Here is a 27,787-nt window from a genome sequence, read left to right on the forward strand (position 1 = left end):
AACAAACAATTACATCAGACATAAAGAAACAACGAGAAGCTTTTGACACCAAATTATACACAGATCTCAACTTTTGCCAAAAAAGAATTCAGGGTAGATTCTGTAAGAGAAAAAGCAGAATGTCGGTCCAGAGAAACCCTGTTAAAAACACGATAAGAAAGAGCCCAAGTCGATAACCAGTTTTGCTACCATTTTCAATAACAGTAGGAACATGGCCATCCCTTGGGCTCTCTAGACTAAAAAAGGTGACAAGCGATGGTCTGTGTAACGCGGAAGGCCAGCTCTAGCTCCCAAGGTTCTGCATTTGATAGCTGCCTGCAATCCACCCACAAATCAAAGATTAGTCTTTTCTTGTATTTGTTGCCTCAGTTACACACCCAACCCTCTCTGGGTAGGGGAAAAACATAGTCCAGGAAAACAAGATATCTAACCACTTGAGCAGCAAATGGCAACATTTTCTCTGGTGGCATGTTGGCACAGATAGCTGCAATATGTAATATAGGACTCATGAGACGAAACATCAAATACGAGAGCAAATAGAAATCATTCATACTGACATAAAGTGACCAAACTGGTGAGATCTTCAACAAGATGTTAGAAGTTAAATTCACAAAACCGGGAATAAATAAACCGGTTTTGATAGTATAAAACTGTTCTTAAAGGAATTTAAGTCTCCCATTTATGTTGTTTGCAAGGATGATGGCAGAACTCCTCCGGGATTTTACAAAGCCAATAAAGTCGAGTTTTTGACAATTAGCTCGAATTTCCCACAAGAACAAAATTTATGATTTGTACTGAGCAGAAAGAAAAAGAAGAACAAGAAAAGATGAATTCTCGTTTTGGAGAATATACAGCAACAACATACTCAGTGAAATCTCACAAGTGAGGTCTGGAGAGGGTAGAATGTACAAAGACCTTACCACTACCATGTGAAGGTAGAGAGGCTGATTCCGAAAGACCATCGGCTCAAGTGCAACAAACCCAGGTACAAAAAAGAAGGAGACGAAGAAGAGAATATAGCAAGTAACAAGGAAACAGTGCAAAGTCTGCCGAAAAGGAGCCAAAAACAACAATGAAATAATGTGATAATCAAAACACAATAACAACATACTAGGATAGATTATTGAAAACAATAATAAACAATGATAAAAATAAAAAACAAGAACTACAATAATCCAACTAGTACCATGGAAAACACTAGTCACCCTAAACAAGACAACACTACACTACCTACTAACCTGCTACCCTAATACGTGTCCTTAACACCCTCCTATCTAAGGTCATTTCCTCGGGTAACCTGAAGCTGCGTCATATCCTGTCTTATCACCTCTCCTCAATATTTCTTTGGTCTACCTCTGGTTCTACTCATAACCTCTATAACCAACTCCTCACACCTCCTAATTGGTGCATCTACGCATTTCCTCTTCACATGTCCAAACCATCTCAGTTTCGTTTTCCTCATCTTGTCCACCATAGAGGTCACCCCCATCTTATCCCGGATATCCTCATTTCTAATTTTATCACTCCTAGTACTTCTACGGGTATTTATAATACTTCTAGGAATCTAGAATTAACCGACTCAACTCTTACCAACAAACACCTATTAGAATTAACAGTCACCTATTTTGAATTTTAAAAACTGTTAAGAAAAATGTTTTGAATAATTATTTTAAAAAGAAAATGCTTTAAATTAAATAAATTTAAAAACTGATAGGTGACTAAGAAGTGTTACAAATTTTGGGCTACTTCCCAAGTGCCTAAAGTGCCCATCTTTGACTATTTAATAATATAGCCGAGCTTTTGGTTTCCCTCCAAAACATCCCTCAAATTATTCAAACCAAGACAAGAAGTGTTTTAAACACTTCTACTCTTTTCTATCTTACCAATAACAATAACAACAATACCCAAGTGTAGTTTGGGAAGGTTAGAATATACACAAACCTTACCCCTACCTCGTAGAGATAGACAGACTGTTTGCGATAAACCCCCGACTAAAATAAAGCCTGCCCAAACAGTCTGAAAAAAGGGGATATAGATATGGGAGCAACAAGAACAAGAAATCAATATGAAATGGGGAGTGTTACACAACAAACAGGGGAAAGAACCTCTTCTATCTTATCAATGAGGGACAAATTTTCTTCTGTCAAATACTCGCATAAAACACTAACTATTCTAAAACAAGATGCTAGAAGAACCACTAACACATTGAAGAGCTAATTAACAAATTGAACCTAACTTTAACAAGGAAGGAGATCAATGGAGGTGAGGGACATCCAGCCCCTAATATTTGAAATAGCATATAGGAAAACCATGGGACCACAGTACAAGGGACAAGACTAAATAGATTATGTAGAATAAATACTTACAATAAAGAACCGCGCCAATAAATGCATCTCCAGCACCAGTTGTATCAATTAGTTCTGTTTGAGGTATACTTTCAGCTGTCCCCACAAGTAGCTTACCGATGATCGTCCCTATCCCTTTTGCATGTAGTTTTGCTACATTCTGCAGCCATACAAACGTAAAATCTGAAGTTAATATAGCACAATCATATCTCCATGCAACTGACATCTTAAATTGCATAAGCAGCAGACAAACAAAATTCTATACTAGCAGCCACAAGCACAACAACGACATGACTGAATTCAACATTGACTAAAAGGATCAAACGGTAGGAAGACCAAAGAATGTCTAGTTTTTAAGGGGTAAAGGGTATTTACACAATAATATATATATATATATATATATATATATATTCAAGACTTGAGAAATCCAAACAAGAAATGCAGAAAGTTGGTGGTGGTGGTGGGTAAGTTAAAGGATTAGCTGAACAGTGAAATACCGAGGATATGCATGCTGGCAATGTTGAATTAGTGTCTTTCTCCAGATTCAGTTTTTCAAACAGCTCTTCGACATCCATTTCTTCAGGGAGGAGATTGTCTGCAAAAGTATTGAAGTCTCTGTAGGATGCATATAAAAATGTTGCATAGTCTTCTGGGCCATCTTTTAGAATACTTCATTGACATCCGTACAGGTAATTATAGTTGACCAAAAAAGAGAATAAACAAAACTTTGCTAAATACCCATTTCAGTCCTTTGTAGCATTATGCAACCATCTTTACCCAATGTCACAATAACAAATTTAACTTTTGGCAACCTTAAGAGCATGGAAACAAGGGCACTCGGAATAGAAGAAGCCTCAGTCCATTCCTGAAAGTCAATCAAAATACTATTGCCTTATCAGAGAGCATCACACAAAGCAGACCTGATGTATATATAAAATAGCTCAAAACCTTCTTGTAAGTGAGAACTAGTAAAATGCTTTCTGACATACAATTTTCAGTCAGTATGCCCCTTTATGTATCATTAAACCAAATGTGTGGGCTATTCCCATGAGGCAGGTAGGCCTCATTTATTTTCATTAAGATTAAGATGTCTGAATCTGAATGCACATCTGAATATTAAGATGTGCATTAAGATTTAAAGGTCTGAATTCGAATATACATCCGAATATTAAGATGTTGCTTAAGATCTAAATACCAAATAGTTAACACTGTTTGTTTTTTCACATTTGAATGAATAAAATTTGTCTTAGTTTAAAAATAATAAATATAAAATTCAAATAAAATACTAAATTGATCTTATTATGTCAATAAATGATTTTAAAAAATTTATATGACAATTGGTGGTGGTGATGATTAACAATAATGATTGAGTGTGTCGATTTGGGATGATGTTGACTAATATGATGGTTGTGAGTTGTATCTTATGATATAGTGGTTGACAGTAGTGATTAATTCTGGTTGATGGTGATTGCGACTGATAATTAGTAATGGAATGATACTGATACCTAATGGTAGTGGTGAATGATGATGACGGTTAGCGATATATAATATTGTGACTAATGGTGGTAATTATCAATAGTGAATAGTGAATAGTGAATGTAATAATGGTTGATAGTGATGATTGAGAATGATGTCTAATGGTGATGACGATTGATTTTTGCAATTGACGGTAGTGGTGGTTATAGTTTGCCTTAGGATGGTGGTTATGGATCGTAGGTGGTGGTGATAGTTGTGGCTGAAATGGTGGTTGTGGGTGGTAGGTGAAAGTAGATGGACTAGCGGTGAATTGTTATCTTTAAAGAAATTCTTAAATAGACATCTTAATGATATTAAGACTTGGTTATAGATCTTAATCATTCAGACCAATTCAGACCCATAAAGTGGTTGCAAAATAAGAAAATCAAACAATTATTGATTAAGATTTAGACCTTGCAAACATATAGACAGACTTAATGACTGAGATGTGAATGATTAAGATTGAGATCTACATTAAGTGCAAACAAATGAGGCCTTACATTTGTAGTAGTCTAAATGTTTTCACCTACATATTTCTTCAGGGGTCCTCATGCTCCGGCTAAAAAGAAATGTCCGACCCTAGCAAATTCAAAGGGCTTTGTTACCTCTAAAGTAACTCTATGAACTAAGTCGATGCTCTTTACTTCAGCGACCATACCCTACCATCCACAGAGTAGTTGGACTTGAAGAGCTGAAGTAAATGCATCCACGGTTTCTGCAAACAAACTCACTTCAAGGAACTGCTATTTCCTAAACTCAGCTACAGTCATGCTTAGGAGCTTTCTCCTGCAGACTCGCCAGGCCCTCTTGATTCTGAGGTCTCATCATGATCTTTTGGTCTGAGTTCTCTTCTCATTTCAGGAGTTGGAAAGACCTTAAATTGGAAGAGTTGAGCTAATGCTAGCCACCACAAGCTAAAATCACATTATATATCTCATCCCAGCCTTATTACAATTATTACCACCAAAAAACAAAGACCTTTTCAGATTCATTTTGTTTAGTAAATGTGTTAATTAATGCTTACTCCCTTCCCACATGACATCTCTGTATTCATCAAAATCTTCTCTTCATAAAAAAACCAAGAATAATTCCCTTCCTCATCAGGGAGCTTTTCTCTATCCTTTCTGCAGTGATCTTCTAAATAACTTCTTTTAAGTCCTTGTACTTTTTTTTCTTTAGATAAAGAAGTTCCTGTGTACTTACTTTAACTCTGCTAACCAATCTCAAGCTAGAATAAAGGGGAGTTTCAATAGGTTGACGGTTAGCGTTAAATAGTCTAACTATGAAGGATCCCCTGAATAACGAAGAATAGACCGCTATACTAAGAATTTGGCTGAGTTATATTAATAACATTGAGTATGGGTATATGTGGTTAAATTTGAACCGATTTTCTCCTTTAAAAAGTTCAAACCAATTATGTCGGTTTGTTAACCAAATCAAACCGATTTTCCGTTTCATTTTTCTTTGTTGTTTTTTTCCTAATCACAAAGACTCACATACCACATACTTAAAAGTTTTACTAGGTACTTTTAGCAAAAAAATAAAATGACCATCATGGAACTATGTTACAACATAGGGAGGAAATCTATTAACAGGAGTCGCATAGCAAGAAGTTGCTTATTTCAGACACCTATGTATAGTGGGTATACTGGTAATTAAATGTGGTTACATAGACTAACCAAGAAGAGTAGAATAAAGACCTACACCACTAAGGGGTTGTTTGGTAGCACCGAAGGGTATGGCCTAGTGGTCAATGAAGTGGATTAAGAATCATTAGGTTGCAGGTTCAAATCCTAGCAAAGACAAAAAACATTAGACGATTTTTTCTCATCTGTCCTAGCCGTGGTGGACAGTGTTACCTGGTACTATTGCTGGTGGGAGATGGCATGTATCCCATGGAATCAGTCGAGGTATGCGAAAGCTGGTTCGTACACCATGGTTATAAAAAAAGCAACTTATTCATGTATTAATTTCAGTGTAAGTTATATAACGTTTAGTAGCTAGTTCGGAAATAAGTTATCACAACTTACCCAATGAAATCCCACAAGTGAGGTATGGGAAGGGTAGAATGTACGCAAACCTTACTCCTACCTCATGGAGGTAGAGAGATTGTTTTCGGAGGACCCTTTGCTAGAATACCACATATCAAAGTAGGTATAAGAAAGAGAGAACGACAGTGAAGAAAACAAAGCAACTAATAATGGAACAGTAACAACCACAAAATAGTGCAACAATCTAAACATAATAAACAACAAATGATAATAGATATCAAAAACAAGACACTATAAGAATAAGGCTAAAGCCCTCGAAAAGTAAGGAAACATGCCCAACCATCTCAACCTCAACTTATCCAACACAGAGGCCGCTCCCACGTTGTCTCGGATATGCTCATTCCCAATCTTATCGCTCCTAGTATGTCCACACATCCATCCAACATCCTCATTTTCACAACTTGTATCTTCCAAACATAAGAGATCTTGACTGTCCAGCACTTCGCCCCATGTAACAAAGTCAGCCTTACAACCACTCTGTAGAACTTACCTTTAAGTTTAGGTGGTACTTTTTTATCACACAAGACTCTGGAGGCAAACCTCTATTTCATCTATGCTCCACCAATACGATGTGTGACATCATCATGAATGTCACTACTTCCCTGGATTACAGACCCAAGATATTTGAAACTCTCTTGAGGATCCCCTATATGTCAAGCCTCATGCATTGCATCACTGAACTTACACTCCAAATACTTCCTTTTAGTCATGCTCAACTTGAACCCTTTAGACTTTAGAGTTTGTCTCCACACCTCCAACCTAGCGTTTACTCCGCTAGGTGTCTCATTAATCAGTACTACATCATCCGCAAAATAACATCCACCATGACACCTCATCTTAAATATACCCCGTCAATTCATCAAGGCAAATATGAACGCGCTAAGAACTGATCCTTCAAAGGGAAGTAAATAAGTTATTCATATATAAAATTAATATGACGTTTGCTTTGCAATTAGAAACCTACATAACTAATACGTGTATAAGTTAAGAGAAAATTTGTGTATTATCTTATGCGAGGTAGAAGATGAAACAACAAATACCTACATAATTCTACATTAAACCAAGTATCAAATATAAAATCATTTTGGAATATACTTTACATATTGGCAAGACTAACAACAACAACAACAACAACAACGAACCCAGTGTGATCCCACCATGTGGGGTCTGGGGAGGGTAGAGTGTACGCAGACCTAACCCCCACCTTAAAAGGTAGGGCGGCTGTTTCCGAAAGACCCTCGGCTTAAGAGAGAAGAAACAAGGGAGGAGAAACAAGGAAAAACAAGGAAAAACAAGACATAGGTCAGTAAAGCCAGGCATATAACAGACAATATAAAGATATGAATAATGAGAGCGATAAAGCGATAAAGTCAGGGTAGGAAAGATCGGGGATAAAGGAGCATTAACTACTATAGATAAAATAGGATACCCAAAGTAGACTGGGCCAACTAATATAAGCAGTAATCCCATGCAAAATCATATGTTAAGACAGATGAGCGCGACTACGACAACTATGGAGAACCGATCGGCCACCTAGCCCACTATCTTAGTCCGAGTCCTCCATAGCCTCCTATCTAAGGTCATGTCCTCGGAGAGCTGCAATTGTGCCATATCATGTCTAATGACCTCTTCCCAATATTTCTTCGGCCTCCCTTTGCCCCTCCTGAAACCGTCCATAGCCAACCTCTCGCACCTCCGCACTGGAGCATCTGTGTCTCTCCTCTTCACATGCCCAAACCATCTCAGTCTCGCTTCCCGCATCTTGTCCTCCACCGATGCCACTCCCACCTTGTCTCGGATATCTTCATTCCTAATTCTATCCATCCTAGTGTGCCCACACATCCACCGCAGCATTCGCATTTCCGCGACTCTCATCTTCTGTACATGAAGTTTCTTGATTGGCCAACACTCCACCCCGTACAATAGGGTCGGTCTAACCACCACTTTGTAGAACTTGCCTTTGAGTTTTGGTGGCACTTTCTTGTCACACAGCACTCCGGAGGCGAGCCTCCATTTCATCCACCCTGCACTGATGCGGTGTGAAACATCGTCGTCGATATCCCCATCTTCCTGTATAATAGACCCAAGGTATTTGAAGCTTCTTTTCTTTTGAATGGCCTGGGTACCAAGCCTCACTTCCCCGTCAGCCTCACGCGGCAGGCCACTGAAACTGCACTCCAAGTATTCTGTCTTGGTCCTACACAATTTAAATCCTTTAGACTCCAACGTCTGTCTCCAGCCCTCCAGCTTGTCGTTAACTCCGTTGTGAGTCTCGTCAATCAGGACTATGTCATCCGCGAACAACATACACCAAGGCACCTCACCTTGTATTTGTCTAGTCAATTGATCCATCACCAGGGCGAATAGAAACGGGCTAAGAGTCGATCCCTGGTGCAACCCCATCGTAACAGGAAAGTGCTCCGAGTCCCCCCCTACCGTCCTTACCCTGGTCTTAGCTCCATCATACATGTCTTTAATCGCTCTAATGTATGCCACAGGTAAACATTTCGCCTCCAAGCATCTCCATAGGACCTCCCTTGGAACTTTGTCATAGGCCTTTTCTAGGTCAATAAATATCATGTGTAAGTCCCTTTTCCGCTCCCTATACTGCTCTACCAATCTCCTTAAGATATGAATGGCTTCTGTAGTCGAGCGCCCCGGCATAAATCCAAACTGGTTCTCTGAAATAGACACACTACTCCTCACTCTCATTTCTATCACCCTTTCCCACACTTTCATAGTGTGACTTAGCAGCTTGATACCTCTATAGTTGTTGCAGCTTTGAATGTCTCCCTTGTTCTTGTACACGGGAATGATTGTACTCCACCTCCATTCTTCCGGCATCTTCGATGTCCTGAAAATGACATTAAACAGCGCAGTCAACCACTCCAATCCTACCCTACCTGCATTCTTCCAAAATTCCCCAGGGATCTCGTCAGGCCCGGTCGCTTTTCCCCTGCTTATCCTACGAACAGCTCCCTTAACCTCCTCAACCTTTATTCTCCTACAATACCCAAAGTCGCGACGCCTATCCAAGTGCTCCAAGTCTCCCAACACAAAGTCTCTGTCCCCTCCTTCGTTCAAGAGTTCGTGAAAGTATGACTGCCATCTCTGTCTAATGCGGGATTCCTGTACCAGTACTTGACCATTCTCGTCCTTGATGTACTTCACTTGATCCAAGTCGCGTGACTTCCTCTCTCTCGCCTTGGCAAGCTTAAATAGCTTCTTATCCCCGCCTTTTTCCTCTAGTTCTGCATAAAGGCGTTCAAAGGCTGCCGTTTTGGCCGTCGAAACTGCCATCTTCGCCTCCTTATTCGCTAACTTATACTTTTTCCTGTTCGTTCGCTTCTCTTCATCATCCTTGCTATATACCAACTTTGCATATGCCTGCTTCTTTGCTTCTACCTTTTCCTGGACTTCTCCATTCCACCACCAATCCCCTCGGTGCCCGCCATGGCGGCCTCGTGAGACCCCCAGCACCTCTCTAGCTGTTTCCCTAATGCAGCTGGCCGTCCTATCCCACATACTGCTCGCCTCCCCCCTACTATCCCACGCCCCCATAGCCATCAGCTTCTCCCCCATCTCTAGGGCACTAGACGGAGTCAAACGACCCCACCTAATCCTCGGTCGGTCATCCACGACCCTTTTCTTCTTCTTCCTTCTTATCTCCAAGTCCATGACCAATAGTTTATGTTGGGTCGTAAGGTACTCACTTGGTATGACCTTGTAGTCCTTACAGAGGCTTTTATCCTCTTTTCTAAGGAGCCAGAAGTCTATTTGCGTCGCCGCCCTCGAGCTACGAAAGGTTACCAATTGTTCCTCCTTCTTTGGGAAACTCGAGTTGGCCACCCTTAAACCAAAAGCCTTTGCGAAATCCAAGAGTGAGGCTCCTCCACTATTCCTGCACCCGAAGCCAAATCCTCCATGCACCTCGTCATAGCCCGTCGAAACAGACCCAATGTGCCCATTGAAATCTCCTCCTATGAATAGCTTCTCAGTAGGCGGTATACTGACCACCACTTCGTCCAAGTCCTCCCAAAAGCGCCTTTTTGTCTCCTCGTCCAACCCCACTTGCGGCGCATAGGCACTAATAATGTTCAGGGTGATCCCTTCAACGACTAACTTAATCGTCATCATCCTATCATTTGTCCTCTTAACCTCTACCACCTGATCTCTAAGCTCGCTATCTACTAATATCCCTACTCCATTCTTAAACCTCGACTTGCCCGAGAACCAAAGTTTGAACCCATCCACCTCCTTAGCTTTAGGTCCTACCCATTTAGTCTCTTGGACGCAAGCTATATTAATCTTCCTCTTCTTAAGAATCTTAACTAACTCTATGGACTTTCCCGATAAGGTCCCAATATTCCAAGACCCTACTCTCAATCTAGAAGCTCCCTCCGCCCCCTTAGCCCTCCCAACCCTGGCCCTTGATCCCAACCGAGGACATGACCCTATTCTACCATCGCACACTAAAGCCAGAAAAGCAGAAATACGCTACTGAAAGGTTATTCTCAGATAAACGGACGATCAATAGTATAGCACAAGTTAGCAATTGTTTAAGAACAGTGAGACAGGTACTTAATTTGGCACTGCAATAAATATTTATAGGCTAAAATATCGGAAATGGACTATTGGAGGTACCAACTCCAAGTTAGTAAAACCTGATCACTGTCGAAACACTGTTCACTGCCGGAAAGTACTGTTCACTGCCCGAAAGTACTGTTCACCCGCCGGAGCACTGTTCACTCGCCGGAAAACAGGATACAAATATATGGTCAGCCTCGGAATGCAGAGGCGACCACCCTGGGAGAAAAAACGGAGCCGAAAAATGGCCGGAAACTGCCACACGCGCCGGAGCGTGTAGCGCGTGGCGTCGCAGATCTGGGGCTGCTGGCGGCGCGTGACGGCGCGTGGCTGAGCAGATCTCAGAGGAGCTACCTGGTGTTTGCTCGCCTGAGTGTTCCGCTCCTCGTGGTGTTGTTGGTTTTGGCAGCAGACGCATAAAAATTGAGGAGAGGGAGAGAGAGAGAGAGAAAGACTAAACCTTTATAATCATTCAGCAATTATGAGGCACAGAAAATAAACCTTCATAGAAATAGAAATAGAAATAGAAAATCATTCTGAAATCCTCTAAAACAATCTATAAGAGAATCATTGTTCATATTGTTTTCTCAAAAAGTAAATTATAGAAATTAGCACCATACATGCATGAAATATTCAAAAACCATATAAATGAAAGATGCATATTCTCAAGCTAGAGCTTCATTGTCTTTATTTTAAAATACTAAAAATATAAGAGCTAAAAAATGGAAGAAGGGAGTGGAAAGGAAAACATATATTTATGAAATATATTTGAATAAAATTGTAAAATATTTCTACCACAATTTTTTAAATATTTTGTTTCTTAAGCGATCAATGTAGGTACCTCTCGACTATTCCACCGGGGAGTCCACAACCTAAATGACAAGGAAAAGGCCAAAACAATGGCAAAACAAACTGCATCTTTTCTACCTATAGCGCAAGAAATTACTGCGCTGTAGGGGCTTTAGTAACGTCCCAAGCCTAACCATTTTCTTGGCTCCTATAGCACAGTAATTTCTTATGCTATATGGGTCAATAATTCACCCTGCAATTTTTGAAACGATTCTACTACCACTTCGTCCTAGATTTGACGTAAAATGCATAGTGAAGAAACTTCATGTGCTATATAGCACTTTTTTATCAATTTTTTAGTCCAATAGCTCATGTTATGTCTAGTTAAACCAGACTTTGGATGGGATTTCAATTCATCTAACTCCTAATTTGAAAGAACGTTGCATTTAATCTACTCTCAAATATCGAATGTTTAAACTATCAGGGTTGTATTGTATTGGGACGGTGAGATCATTAAAATGGACCTTACACAAGGATGATCATAGGAGATACTAACAACAAACATGTCTGAGTCATTTCATGACTTGTTGAAATCTTCACCAAGGTTGCCTGTTAAGTCAAACCGAAAAAAATGATTTGTGGTTTGTTGGAAAAACGCAGATTAACACAACAATATATATGGTCAAAATAATGAAAATAAAATGGGGAAAAATGACACCAAGAATTTTACCTAGAACTCCTTTGAAATAACGAAAAAACCATGGACCAAGAGAAGCAACTAATAGCACTATAGTAAAGAATTTTACACTAGGTAATCACAAGTACAATAATCAAAGTAACCACAACACACTCAAAAGGAATAACACTTTTTTGATTTTCCACATTACTAAAAATATCGCTCACGCTCTATTTTTCTTCACAAACTATTTTCTTATAGTCTATGGTATACCTAACTTTTCTCTCTAATATTTTCTCTCTAACTTGGTGTATTTTTCAAATGTTCAATTGTTACTCTAGTTAAGAGTTATTGAACTTCTTGATTACATCATTAGTGACATAAATGTGACAACCAATTTCTACAAAGTTTGGCTGCCAACTTTCACCAAAATTTAACTAACAATTTCAACAAATATGGCAACCAATTTCTGCAAAGTTAGCTGCCAACTTTCACTAAAATTTAAGTACTACTAATTTCAACAAATGTGCTCGTCATGGCTACCAATATTTGATCCTACAAATCTCTCCCTCAATTTTGATTTTTCTTCTTTATTCTAAGGCTTGATCTCAATCTCTGAAAATCTTCAAACTTGAGAGACTTTGTGAAGATATCTGCAATTTGATCATGAGTTTTCACATACTTGAGTTCTACCTCTTTCTTGGCAATGCATTCTCAGATAAAGTGATATCTTGTATCTATGCGCTTGCTCTGGTCATGATACACTGGATTCTTGGCAAGAGCTTTCCCAGATTTGTTATCAACACAAATCATTGTGGCTTCAATTGAGTTCCTTCAACAATCTCCTCAACCAAATAGCAGACAGGCACATGATGTTGCTGCCATGATTTAGCTTCACAAGTCAAGAGAGTAACAATGGATTGTTTCTTTGAACTCCATGAAATAACACAATCACCCAAGAAAAACACAAAATCAGATGTGTTGTTTCTATTATCAACATCTCCTGCTTAATCACAATATCCAACAAGGTTAAAATCGTCAGAAGAAGAATAAAATAACCCAACGTCGATCATACCTTTTAGGTAATGAAGAATTTTCTAGCAATTTTCAAGTGAGTGAAGGTTGGAGCTTCCTTGAAGCGACTGACTATTCCAACTGCAAAGAGTATATTTGGCCTCGTACATGTCAAGTACCTCAGACTTCCTATGAGACTTTTGAACAGAGTGAAGTCCACCTTTTCTCTATCATCAAACTCGGACAATTGTGTTCCACTTTCCATTGGGGTGTTCACAGGGTTGCAATCAAACATGTTGAACTTCTTTAAAATCTCCTTTGTATAGCTTTCTTGAGATATGAAGATGCCTTCTTCCATTTGCTTCACTTCTAGGCCCAAGTAATATGACACGAGCCTTATGTCCGTCATCTCGAACTCAAGGGACATAAACTTTTTGAAAGCTACGAAAAAAATTGGGTTGTTACCCGTCATAATAAGATCATCAGCATAAAGACAAACAAGCAGAATGTGTCCATTAGTATGAACTTTAATGTAAAGAGCATATTCATGGAGGCAATGAGTAAATCAATTGTCTTGAAAGTACTTGTCAATGCTACTATTCCATGCCATTGGAGCTTGCTTCAACCCATATAAGGCTTTCTTCAACCTCAGCACCTTATCTTCATGATTTTTGACCACAAAGCCTAAAACTTGTTCAACATAGACCTCTTCCTCAAAAATGACAACTTGACATATAATTGATGGATTTTCCACTTCATTTGCGCCGCCAAAGAGATCAACAGACGGATCTTCTACATGCGGGCAACGGGTGCATAGACTTCCTCGTAGTCGATGTCATGCCTTTGCTTTTAGCCACAAGGCTTGCCTTGTATCTCTCCATGAACATTTTTTTTTGCCTTGTATACTCATTTGACTCCAATTGCTTGATGATCCTTGGGAAGAGTCATTAACTCCCAAGCGTTGTTCTTCTCTATTGACCAGATTTCCTCCTCCATGGCTTGTATCCACCTTTTTTCTGTAATAGCTTCATCAAAATTCATTATCAATAAAGAGATAATACAAAAAATCAAAATTAGAAACTTCTTTTGTATTATCATAGAGTTCTTGGATGCTTGTTATCCTTTGCGGCCTTTCACTTGCACTCTCTTGAGTAGACGGAGATGCAACATTAGCTGGTGAAAAAGGTGGGGTTGCATCCTGTACAAGTATCATGGTCTCTGGTTCTTCTTCATCTCTAAGGTATGGAGGAAAATCATATGTTCTTTCTTCCTGAGCCTCCCAATTCCATGCTGCTTTTTCATCAAATTCAATATCACAGACTCACCACCACCTTGCTATTGTTTGGGTTGTATAACTTATAGCCTTTTGAACTCGCGTCATAGCCAACAAACACATACTTGACACTTCGATCGTCAAGTTTAGCTCTCCCTTAATGTGGAACAAGAGCATAGGCTATGCTCCCAAAGATTCTCAAGTGCTTGAGACTTGGCTTTCTTCCTCTCCTTGCTTCTTGAGGCGTTTGATTTCTCACATTTTTTGTTGGAGATCTGTTGCTCAAATAAATCGCACAACGGTCCCGGCCCAAAATTATTTTAGCTTTCAACATACATCTAGTCATATTAAGAATTGTTCTATTTTTTCTTTCTGCAACTTCATTTTGTTGGGGTGAGTAAGGTACCGTTAGAGGGCGACGAATTCCATGAGATTGACAAAAATCATTAAATTCTTTTGAAGTGAATTCGCCTCCTCTATCGGACCTCTAAGTTGTGCGAACTCTTCACTTTAGATGCCGCATCCGTGTCGGATTCTCCAAAAATACACTACTTTTGGAGAATCCAACACACACACCTTGACTTTTTTGACGAGTCCGAGCAACATAGTCGGACCTTAATGCTTTTATTTCATAGTCACTTTATTTTTCTACAAGTGCTTTGAAACAAAAGTTTTCGATATTTGCTTCAAGAAATATACCCAAGTCTTTCCACTGAAATCATCAACAAGTATTTACTGATGTGGCCTCTTTAGGAAAACTCCTTGCATGTTTTCTAAGAAGACAAGCTTCACATAACTGATTGGGATGGTTGATTGACGGAATTCCACATCAACCATGTTCTTGTCTCCTATTGATTTGAGTGCTTCAAAATTCAAGTGCCCAAATTGCATGTGCCAACACCATGAGTCATCTTGCATATTAGCCTTCAAACACTTTGCATCGATGGTCTTAAAATTCAAAGGGAACAACCTATTTATTCTTTGACATATTTACTTTAGTAATTAAGTTGTTACTTGAATCTCTAAGCCAAAGATGGCATATTTTTCATATGAATATCATATCCTTTTTCAAGAAGTTGACCCAAACTCAAAATATTACTTTCCAATTTTGGCACATAGTAAACCTCGTTAATCAATTTATGGCTTCCATCTTTACAGGATATCAAAATCCTACCTATCCCTTCAATTTGGATCTTTGAGGTATCTCCAAAAGACACATTACCTTTCACGGTCTTCTTTATCTCCACACATATGATTGCTTGCTCCATTGTCAAGATACCATGATCTGCAATCATTTGTGTCTTCTTCTTTAAGTGTCCATTAACAATGTTTACTCATCTTCATCAATAAGGTTAGCTTTCTCTTCAACATTCCCACGAGTAATGTCCAAATTTATGACAGTTATAGCACTCAATTTTAGATTGGTCATACCTCATTTCATTGGTACCTTGATAAGCTCGACGTCTTCGTTGTCCACAACCTCGCCATTGTCCAATTCCTCTATAACTTATTACATCTTCAAAATCTTTAAAGGATGCCTGAGTTTTAAGAAGTTGCTCTTCTTTTCTTCATGGGCTTGTAAAGAACCTTCCAATTGCTCTACCGTCATAGAGTCTTAACTCTTTAGACTCCTCAATAGCACACACCATATAATCAAATTTAGGTGTTAAAGAGCAAAGGATCTTTTCTACCACACGCACATTATCTACTTCCTCCCCGTACCTCCTTAGTTGATTCACAACAACCATCAATCTTGAACAGAAATTTGAAATGGATTCAGATTCTTTCATTTTTAAACTTCAAAATCAACCTATAGAGTTTGAAGTTTTATCTTCTTACTTCATCAACTCCTTGGAGAGAATTTTGTAAAATTTCCCAAGCTTCTTTTGAGGTGGTTGCATCAGCCACCTCCTCAAACATGCCATCATCCAAAAACTTAAGAATGAGTGTGATGGCATGTTTGAGAAGGTGGCTGATGCAACCACCTCAAAAGAAGCTTCAGAGATCTTACAAAATTCTCTTCAAGGAGTTGACAAAGTAAAGAAGATAAAGCTTCAAATTCTAAAGGCTGATTTTGAAGTTTTAAAGATGAAAGAATCCGAATCCATTTCGGATTTCTATTCAAGATTGATGGTTGTTGTGAATCAACTAAGAAGGTATGGGAGGAAGAAGATGATGTGCGTGTGGTAGAAAAGATCCTTCGCTCTTTAACACCTAAATTTGATTATGCGGTGTGTGCTATTGAGGAGTCTTAAAGATTTACTCTATGATGGTAGAGCAATTGGAAGGTTCTTTACGAGCCCACGAAGTAAATATGAAAAGGAGAAAAGAAGAGCCACTAGAGCAACTTCTTAAAACTCAGGCATCCTTCAAAGATTTGAAGGTGTAAAAAGTTATAGAGGAAATAGACAATGGCGAGGCTGTGCGGTCATGGTGGCCGTGGAAGAGGAAGAAGCTATATTAACAAATTCAACAATGAAGATAAAAGCCATTAATCATTCAGAGCTCGTGGTCATGGACAATAGGAGGTAGAGGATGTGGAGCTTAGCAAGGTACATATGGAATGAGGCATGGCAAATCTCAAATAGAGTGCTATAACTGTCATAAATTTGGACATTACTCTTGGGAATGTCGTACTAATGTTGAAGAGAAAGCTAGCCTTGTTGACAACAACAAAGACGAAGATGAGTAAACACTGTTAATGGTACTTAAAGAAGAAGATACAGATGAGTGCAGTTCATGGTATCTTAACAATGGAACAAGCAATCATAAATGTGGACACAAAGACAAATTTATAGAGATAAAGAAGACGGTGAAAGGTAATGTGTCTCTTGGAGATACTCAAAGATCCAAATTGAAGGGATACGTACGATTTTGATATCCTATAAGGATGGTGGCCATAAATTGATTGACGAGGTTTACTATGTGCCAAAATTGAAAAGTAATATTTTGAGTCTAGGTCAACTTCTTGAAAAAGGATATGATATTCATATGAAAGATGCATCTTTGGCTTAGAGATTCAAGTAACAACTTAATTGCTAAAGTAAATATGGCAAATAATACGTTGTTCCCTTTAAATCTTAAGACCATCGATGCAAAGTATTTGAAGGCTAATGTGCAAAGTGACTCATGGTGTTAGCACATGCGATTTGGCACTTGAATTCTAAAGCACTCAAATCAATAGGAGAAGAACATGGTTGATGTGGAATTCCGTCAATCAACCATCCCAATCAGTTGTGTAAAGCTTGTCTTCATGGAAAGCATGCAAGGAGGAGTTCTCCTAAAGAGGCCATGTCAAGAGCAACCAAGCCACTCCAGCTTGTACACACTGATGTGTGTGGTCCAATCGATCCACCTTCTTTTGGTAATAGTAAATACTTCTTGCTCTTTATTGATGATTTTAGGAGAAAGACTTGGGTATATTTCTTGAAGCAAAAAATTAGAAACTTTTGTTGCTTTTAAAATTTTCAAAGCACTTGTATAAAAAGAAAGCAGCTATGAAATAAAAGCATTAAGGTCCGATAGAAGAAGCGAATTCACTTCAAAAGAATTTAATGACTTTTGTCAATCTCATGAAATTCTTCTCCCTCTAACGGTACCTTACTCTCCCCAACAAAATGGAGTTGCAGAAAGAAAAAATTAGAACAATTCTTAATATGGCAAGATGTATGTTGAAAGCTAAAAGTATGCTTAAAGAATTTTGGGCCGGGACCATTTGTTGTGCAGTTTATTTGAGCAACAGATCTCCAACAAAAAATGTGAGAAATCAAACGCCTCAAGAAGCAAGGAGAGGAAGAAAGCCAAGTCTCAAGCACTTGAGAATCTTTGGGAGCATAGCCTATGCTCTTGTTCCACATCAAGGGAGAGCTAAACTTGATGATCGAAGTGTCAAGTATGTGTTTGTTGGCTATGACGCGAGTTCAAAAAGCTACAAGTTATACAGCCCAAACAATAGCAAGGTGGTGGTGAGTCTGTGATATTGAATTTGATGAAAAAGCAGCATGGAATTGGGAGGCTCAAGAAGAAAGAACATATGATTTTCTTCCATACCTTGGAGATGAAGAAGAACCAGAGACCATGATACTTGCACAAGATGCAACCCCACCTTCTTCACCAGCTAATGTTGCATCTCCGTCTACTCAAGAGAGTGCAAGTGAAAGGCCGCAAAGGATGACGAGCATCCAAGAACTCTATGATAACACAAAAGAAGTTACTAATTTTGATTTTTTGTATTGTCTCTTTACTGATAATGAACCAATGAATTTTGATGAAGCTATTATAGAAAAAAGGTGCATACAAGTCATGGAGGAGGAAATCCGGTCAATAGAGAAGAACAACATTTGGGAGTTAACGACTCTTCCCAAGGATCATCAAGCAATTAGAGTCAAATGGGTATACAAGGCAAAGAAAAATGCTCATGAAGAGGTGGAGAGATATAATGCAAGACTTGTGGCTAAAGGCTACAAGCAAAGGCATGGCATTAACTACAAGGAAGTCATGCACCGGTTGCCCGCATGGAGATGATCCATCAGCTGATTTCTTTGCCAGCGCAAATGAATTGAAAAATCCATCAACTAGATGTCAAATCGGCATTCTTGAATGGATATCTTGAAGAGGAAGTCTATGTTGAGCAACCATTGGGCTTTGTGATCAAAAATCATGAAGATAAGGTGTTGAGGTTGAAGAAAGCCTTATATGGGTTGAAGCAAGCTCCACGAGCGTGGAATAGTTGCATTGACAAGTACTTTCAAGACAATAGATTTACTCGTTGCCTCCATGAATATGCTCTTTACATTAAAGTTCATACTAAAGTAGATATTCTGCTTGTTTGTCTTTATATTGATGATCTTATTCTGACGGGTAACAACCCAGTTTTGTTTGAAGCTTTCAAGAAAGTGATGTCCCTTGAGTTCAAGATGACAGACATATGGTTCATGTCATATTACTTGGACCTAGAAATGAAGCAAAGGGAAGAAGGCATCCCCATATCTCAAGAAAGAAAGCTATAAAAAGGAGGTTTTGAAGAAGTTCAACATGTTCGATTGCAACCCTGTGAACACCCCAATGGAATGGAAAGTGGAATAAAATTGTCAAATTTGATGATGGAGAAAAGGTGGACTCCACTCTATTGAAAAATGTCTTGTGGGATGTTTAAGGTACTTGATATGTACAAGACCAAATATACTTTTTCAGTTGGAATAGTAAGTCGCTTCATGGGGCTCCTACCTTCACTCACTTGAAGGTCACTAGAAGAATTCTTCGTTAACTAAAAGGTATGATCGACCTTGGGCTTTTTTATTGTTCTTCTGATGTTTTAACCTTGTGGGATATTGTGATAGTGATTATGCAGGCAATGTTGATGATAGAAAAAGCACATCTCATTTTGTGTTTTTCAGATTCAAAGTTAACAATCTATTTTGTAAATATTTTATTTAGTATTCAATTTGATTGTAGCCTTTAATCTTATTAATTTAACATAAAGAGCGTTGTTATTTCAACGAAAGTCTTTTGTACTCATGTGAATTTCACAGTGTTTCTGAAAATTTCTATTCATTTAACGTTTTTAAAGTTTAGCCTATCACATAGGTAAGTTAAAATATATTTGATCTTTTTTTCAATCACCGTATAATTATTTAAAAAAAAACAAAACCAAAAAAACCAGAAATCGAAAAAATTGACTTTATGTGGTTTGATTTGGTTGTTAGATTTAATAAACCGACATAAATGGTTTAGGTTTTTTAAATGAAAAAACAAACCAAACTGACCAATGTACACCCCTAACTGCAACGGTAAGAATGACATTCGGGCAGGTTGTGGAGCGGTTCATGTTTAGATCAAAGTATGTGAAACAATGATGTTAAAACCAGTCAAACTATTTGAGCATCATAGCAAATCTCAACATGCAACCCGCAACTCGATATATTTTAGACTAAAGAGTAAAGACAAGTGTGTACCAATGTCGTGGAGGTTTGCTCGCACATGTACTTTACACAAATATAGAGCATGAAATTTCTACACTAAGCACTTTTAGGTCAAATCTAGTACGAATTGGCAGTAGAATCATTTCAGAAAATGTAGGATAAATTATTGATCCATGTAGTGCACGAAATTTTTACGCTATAGGAGCCAAGGAAACCTAACGGTCATTAGGCCTGGGACATTACTAAGGCTCCTAGAGCGCAATAGTTTCATGCACTATAGGTAGAAAGATGCAAGGTCTTTATGACATTAATCCGGCTGACTTGGCCTTTTTTCCCGTCATTTAAGTTCTGGACTCCATAAAATTACAAGCCAAGTAGAAAAAAAAGATGAAAAAGTAATAACACATATACAAATTTCTTTAAGATAAATATTTAAATATGATATTTTTTAAGAAAATGACATGTATTGTTGGCCGTTTCATTTGGTTTGGTTTTCAGTTGACTTTTTCTTGGTTAATATCAAAACCAAACCAAAAAATTGTCAGCGTTTTTGTGAGAAATATTGGAAAAGAATATTATTGAACTGTGTCTCTACATTATTACACAGAGACCCTACATATAGACACTACAATACAATCTTTTACCAAGTACGATACTATTTATTATTCCTATTACTATTACTATCATATTCCTATTCCTATTTAAAGTAGGATTATATATACCTACTCCCTATTCTAACACCCCCCTCAAGCTAGTGCATACAAGTCATATGTAACTAGCTTGTTACAAATGTAATTAATACGAGGACCGATGAGGGGCTTGGTGAGATATCTGCAAGTTGATTACTCAATTTCACAAAATTGGCAGTCAATCTCAACGTGCTTAGTCTTCTTATGAAATACTGGATTTCTTGCATAATGCCAGTCAATCTCAATTTGCTTAATCTTCTTATGAAATATTGAATTTGATGCATAATGTCGATAAAACACAGAGTGATAAAATTACAATATTGAACTTTATAAATGAAGCTTGAGAAGACTGTTTCAGACTATAGAGTGACTTACACGATTGACATACAAGGATACCCGACTTCCCCTAAGCAACAAAACCAGGTGGTTGCTCTATATAGACTTCTTCCTCGAGATCACCGTAAGGAAAAACAATCTTAATGTCCAACTGATTAAAAGGCCAATGACGAACAACAACCATAGACAGGAATAGACGAACATATGCTATTTTAGCCACCAAAGAGAAATATCATTGTAATCCAACCCAAATATCTGAGTATACCTTTCTTTTTTATTTGGCAAAAGTAAATCTGAAGCAAAAAATGCTCAAAACCTGATATAAAATATATGGATCATCTTGAAATCAAGGAATGATTAGATCTTAAACAAGAAAGTCGCCATAAAACAGGCCGAAACATGCTTATGCGTCGGATTATTGGATTTGATGGTTGAAAGTGGTCACAATCTGAGAAATAAAATTATATGGGTAGGGTCGGAATGATGGCACGACCCTACTGAGAAAGAGAATTATAGGGTGGGGTCGGAATGATGGCATGACCCTACAAAAAAAAATTATATGGGTAGGGTCAGAATGATGGTACGACCCTACACAAATTAAATTTGAGGAGTCACCGAAAAAATGCATGGAACTACGCAAATCAAATTTGAAGAGTCACTGAAAAGACACATGGTGCTTTGCAACTCAGATATGAGAAAGTAGTTCCGAAAAGTCCACGGTACTACGCAAATCAGATATGAGAAAGTAGTCAACAGAAAAATGGCGCGGTGCTACACAAAAGACTCGAATCAGGACGGAAAGATTGACAAATCCGAATCGCAGATTTTTGTGAGCTAAAATCCTTCACTACCAAAGATAATGACACTTCCCAATCTAAGGGATATTACAACTACTTTCGCTAGTTTCGTGTTCCATTCTGCAGTTGATGAAGTTACTACACAAACACTGATGGATATGGGGTTGACACAAAACAACCTAAAAAGTCACCGAAAATTGACGCACAGTGACCTGACTGAGTTTCCTTCCCCTAAATATAGGGTTCATGCATATATCATTGGCATCCGCAGTCGACAAGATAAGAGAAGCGAGATTGAGATGGTTTGGGCATGTGCAGAGGAGGGGTGTCGACACTCCAGTTAGGAGGTGCGAGCGGTTGGATTTGGGGGCTATGCGGAGGGGTAGGGGTAGACCAAAAAAGTATTGGAAAAAGGTGATTAGACAAGATATGGCGGTACTCCATATCACCGAGGACATGACCTTGGATAGAAAAGAGTGGAGGTCGCGGATTAGGGTAGAAGGCTAGTAGGGATAAAATGGTGTCTTACCGTGTGTCGATTTAGGGTGGTCGTAGGTCTAGGCGTGTCTTTATAGTTGTGTTGCTATTGCCTTTGATTATTGCAGTACTTTGCTATAGTTATTGTTCTTGTCTTGTAAATTTTGCATTGCATTTTATTTTTATTTTTATTTTTTATTTATTTATTATTTTTTCTCTTTTTCTTTTTTCTTTATGCTATATATATTGTTTTTTTTTTCTCTCGTACTTGGAACTATGACTTTTGAGCCGAGGGTCTTTTGGAAACAACCTCTCTATCTCCATGAGGTAGTGGTAAGGTCTGCGTACATCCTACCCTCCCCAGACCCCACTTGTGGGATTCCACTGGATTGTTGTTGTTGTTGCAAATATCATTGACCCTACTTTTGTTAACATAATCATTGACCAGACAGGCGGCATATATGGTCATAGCCTCCTGCCGGCAGCAGAATCTCTTTGATTCTCTACCAAAATCCTAGAAGTTTTGATACCATTTGAGAAATATTGGAAAAGAATATTGTTGAATTGTATCTCTACATTATTACATAGAGACACTATTTATAGACACTACAATACAATTCTTTACCAAGTAGGATACTATTTACTATTACTATTCTTATTCCTATTCCTATTCTTATTCTAAGTAGGATTGTATATACCTACTCCTATTCTAATAGTTTTAATCAACACCAAACCACAAGTAGATTTTTTTGGTCAATTTGTCGGTTCGATTTGGATTTTCGATTTCGCGTAATACCGTAACATTGAGGACATTTCAATGTTAAAAGAATTAGTGAGACTCCCTTTCTTTTGATATCCTCAATCTTATTGAATTTTGGAAGTCAAATCATTTCATGGGACTGCATTAAAGGTCCATGACAAAGATTAATGAGGAATTATAGGAAATTATCCCAATCCAAAATTGAACCTAGGTAGAAAACATCTTGTTTTCCATATCAGAAAACTTAAAGGCATCCACAGTTGATAATAATGTCAGCAAAACCATGAAACCAGTCAATACTACCACTAGTGCTGTCTCATGGAAGATACAACCACAATTTGAATCAGGCAACCCATGCTAGAAGTCAATGCTCAAAATTACAAATTCTTCTTTATGAAGATTAGTGACAGTCCAACTCGATCAAAAGGCATATTCATGCAGCCAAGAAACTAGACAGATGTAGTTTATAAGAGTGAATAGCTTGCCTGAGGAAATTTGGTTGAGCAAACAACATAGCTTGCAGAGCTTAAAAGATTATCCAATCCTTCCCTTTTCCTCTCAGCATCAATTAAAATGGGTATACCCCTTCTATTTGCCTGCACTGGAAAACCCAAAAGCATGCAGTTCATTTCCATTTTAAATGCATTCACTACAGGAGTATTTATGTGAGCTCAGAAAGCTTGAAGAGAGAGAAGTGAGAGGAAAATACCTCTTCTGCTACAATAGCAGCAGTTTCATGCAATCTCCCATCGAAATAGACAAGCTTAGCACCATCCAATGCTGACAATGAATTTGATTGGGAAAGATCAGTAGGTATCATGGGTGGATAGCCAGGGGTGTGAATGCATGTGCGAGTCTTCCTGAAACATCAAACACAAGTAGTTCATCAATAGATAGGCAACCCATTTTCATTAAATTAACTGCTAGAACCTCCATAATTAAATTTAATCAGTGAGCAAGCTGCAAGGATAAATGCATATTTAGCTAAATGATCAATATGTAATACCAATTACTCGTTGAGAATAAGATTCCTTATCGTCAGGTCTGGTGTTTGCTAGAAGTTCTCAGTTCAGTTAGAGAATTATATTGTGGTATAGGGAAAATGCGATATTTCGAGAACATCTACCTATGGAGAAACTCTAACTTGCCTTAAAAAATAAACTGTTAACCAATATTGAAATGAAATGTGCTCAAATAGAGCAGAATCATTTTGGAAAATTCATAACCAAGCCCAACAAGCTTGAGATCAAGGCACAATTCATTTGATTAGTATATAAGCTGCAAAGATATTGCAGTATCCAAGACATGTCATTCTCCATCTTTAAAACATGTTAAGCTTTTGATGTAATTTCAACCCAGTTTCTCTATAGAGACAATTCACTTACCAGAAGCAGTAATAAGGGAACTAAAACACAAGAAGTCAACACAGTTAGAGCACATAATATTTTCATTATTTATCTATTTATTTTTGGTAATGGTGGGCATCTTATTCAGATTCAGGAAGTTCTTGCAGGAGTGATTCCGATGAGGATAGAGTACAGTCTCACCTTATGTTGAAGCAAAACAAGCTACTACAACCTAAGCCATTTATGGGTATGAGAATCAGATATTGGTGTTTCAGGATTTCAGATCAATTGAATAGTGCTACGATGCTTCTGTTAGTATTTCTCAGGCTGCTTTTTGTGCTTCTGTTTTAGCAGCTCAGAAGATATCATAATTTGGCAGGGTTTTGGCTTTTCGGAGGTGTGAGTATCAGTGTATGAATAGCTCAAGATTAGGAAATTGAGAGGTTTTAGTTAACTACACATTAGTAGTAGGTACTTGGTAGGATGGTATAAATGGGGACTGACAAATCAATGAACATTTGGGTTTATTTATCGCTTGTATACAGAAAACCTCCTGCTGATTCAGTGTTTAGCAAGAATGGAAGTAACTTGTACAGTGGAGACTGAATGAGTTCGTGAAACAATGGTGTAGTCTCTATTAACCCCCCTCCCCCCCAAAAAAAATAAATAAATATATATATGGTGGATGGGAAGCAGCACTGCTCCACTTCTGAGAAGTACTCAGACACTTGAAATCTAGTTCGATTATGGCTTCAATGGCACAATGCTATAATTTGCAGCTTCCTTCCAGAAAATAGTATAACATATAACTTTTGACAAAGACAATTAAAGAAAAATTACATAGAAACTCGCAACTAACACTTGGATATAAACTTAACGGCTATAAATTCATATGTCAGGAAAACCACTTCACAATTGTAACTAATCACCACCAAGGCAGTCTGTAATGGCGGCAAACAGAGCAGAAGGCACTCACGTTTGGTTGTCAACAATGATGTAGGTAAACGGAGAATTTCCCCCATCTGACACCTGGAATTAAAAACAAATGGTATAAGTAATAAGATACCTCTTGTTAGAGACGAGTACATGACAACAAGTCTGAGGACAGAAAGAGGCAGAATCACAATTTCACCATTTTTTTAGATAAACAAACTACAAAAACACAGAAAGGCCTTCAAGTTATCATTTTTCTAGCACTAGAAGCACTATATGTCTGAATGGCTCACCACGATAAAAGACGAATCTACACCATCAGCTTCTAGTTCCTCCAGTAACCCTTTTCCTTGAGAGTCATTGGCAACCTAAGAAAACAACTTGGAATAAGAGATGAAGTGAAGATTTCAATGACTTTAAAAGGTTACAGAAGTTAAGAATCGAAAAGGAAATTAGAAAAGAGGCTTTGTTGTGCTTAAAAAAAGAGGCTTTGTTTCTCTTTCTTCTCTATGTTTGGCCTATGGTAACATTGTCTTCTGCTTAACTTAAAAGTGATTGTTGTCTCTCTTCTTCTTGGTCTTTGTGTTGTCTGTCTTACTTCATTAATTTGAACTCCTATATAATGCAATGTGTATATTGTATCTGATTAGTGATTTTACCAAAAAATAAACAATATCAGAGATACCCAAAAATCTTGTTTCAGCAGGTCAAGTTTGAGGAGTGCTCATTCTAAAGTTGCTACTGCCTGAAGACTGTTTTTTAGCAATCAAACATAATGAAAGGCATCACCATTTGGTCGTTGGGTTGAAATACTAGTAATGGACTACAATAAATGAATTGTTATGCAGATACTGTGATATCAAAGCTTATCTTGGAATTGCTAATACATGTCAATCCTGTATAAATATGACATAAGTATCCTCATAAATTATGCAGTTATTACAGCCCCCAGTGCTATGGTTCAATGGTGAGCAAATGGCATGGAATTGTATGATTCGGGGAATGTCATAAGTCATAACTTCAAATACTGCACCTGACAAGAAGCTAGTATTATGTGGGAGCCGGATAGAGCGTGAGCCCATGCCCTCCCTAGTTTCGAACCAATGATTTCTTGGTTATCAAAAAGAGATATGCAGCTATAGATTATAGGGAGCTACACTGGAACCAAACATTGTATTAGTGGGAGTTATATTAGTAATGTAGAGTATTGGGCAGGAAACAAAACTTTGCATTATTAACGAGTTTTAAGATGGGATTATTTCTTATATAGAAAATCAATAAGTAGAGGATGCATAAAGAACTGAAATTCCAAAAGGCTAGCTAGAATAGTCAGACAGACCTTTGAAATAATCCTAGGAGTTAGACCTAGGCGAGCTGCACAAGTTAAAGCATTCCCAGTATTACCACCTCCTTGAACCTGTTATACCAGAATAATCACTTTTCTCAACATAAAAAAAAAAAAAAGAGAGTGAGGTCAAAGAACACGATGAAGAGAAAATAAAGAACCTCAAAGCTTGTGCTTCGTATCTTGTCATCTGGGTTAGGATAAGAAGCAACAGCAGCCAAGAAGTCCACTGACACCGCCCCACAACCTAACTGCTCAAATTACATAACAAAAATTCATCAGATATTGTAGTATAACAACCCCAACTTAACCAATACACCTCCATCAGAAACAGAAAAAAAAAAAAAAGACCCACTATGATGCGATTTTCGGGGAGCACTATGGAAGCTTGAGTCGCCTGAATAGACATTTTCACATTGAAATTTCTGCACCCACAAAAGTGTCAGCTTGTTAAAAGAAACTTTCCCAAGAAACTTAAGCTGGTGGCCAGTGCTGACGTATTTTCTAAAAAATGTATCTTTAAATTAAGTTCCAGAATAATGTAGTCTTAAAATCCTGAATTATAAATTGGCCAAAGTAAGAGGATGAATGTACCTAGTTGTAATTGTGAGAGGATGAGTGAAGGGAGACGGCAAAAGGGTCCTACACTTTAGCCCAGCGGCAGTGCCGCTTGGAAGCAGCTGTCCTAAAGTCGCCATTTTCCAGGAAAAATGGCTCTCAACACTCAATACTACATCACAATGTAGATGAGAAACGAGAGGCATGCAATTACTTTAGTAGGAATTACACAAATCTTTTCGTGGCATAAAGAGTTAATTACGTTATATTTTTATTTTTTAAAAAATTATAAAAATTTCTTAAATTTGATAGAATTTGGATACATTACAAAATGTAATGTATCGTATCTCGATTTTGAATATATTCCTCAACGTC

The 27,787-nt window shown here is 38.0% G+C and overlaps 1 protein-coding gene across 2 annotated transcripts; it reads right to left on the minus strand.

Moving 5' to 3' along the window:
- LOC129882693 (uncharacterized) lies at nt 1-27,607 on the minus strand. 2 transcript variants are annotated; one of them, XR_008765821.1, is made up of 14 exons: nt 27,449-27,607; nt 27,210-27,279; nt 27,016-27,105; nt 26,849-26,926; nt 25,803-25,877; nt 25,553-25,605; nt 23,940-24,090; nt 23,716-23,826; nt 3,084-3,210; nt 2,843-2,940; nt 2,367-2,505; nt 921-1,046; nt 432-484; nt 244-315 (listed from the first exon to the last, which is right to left on the minus strand). XR_008765821.1 is itself a non-coding variant. In XM_055957101.1 (13 exons), the coding sequence occupies exons 1-13, from the start codon at nt 27,550-27,552 to the stop codon at nt 232-234; spliced, it is 1,233 nt and encodes a 410-aa protein (XP_055813076.1). In that variant the 5' UTR covers nt 27,553-27,607; the 3' UTR covers nt 1-231. The 2 variants fall into 2 exon arrangements, 1 of the variants encoding a protein (XP_055813076.1); XM_055957101.1 differs by lacking the exon at nt 921-1,046 and having other exon boundaries at nt 1-315.
- Nucleotides 27,608-27,787: the final 180 nt, after the last annotated feature.

The sequence above is a fragment of the Solanum dulcamara genome, chromosome 3 (genome assembly GCF_947179165.1).
Source record: "Solanum dulcamara chromosome 3, daSolDulc1.2, whole genome shotgun sequence".
NCBI classification, from domain to species: Eukaryota; Viridiplantae; Streptophyta; class Magnoliopsida; order Solanales; family Solanaceae; genus Solanum; species Solanum dulcamara.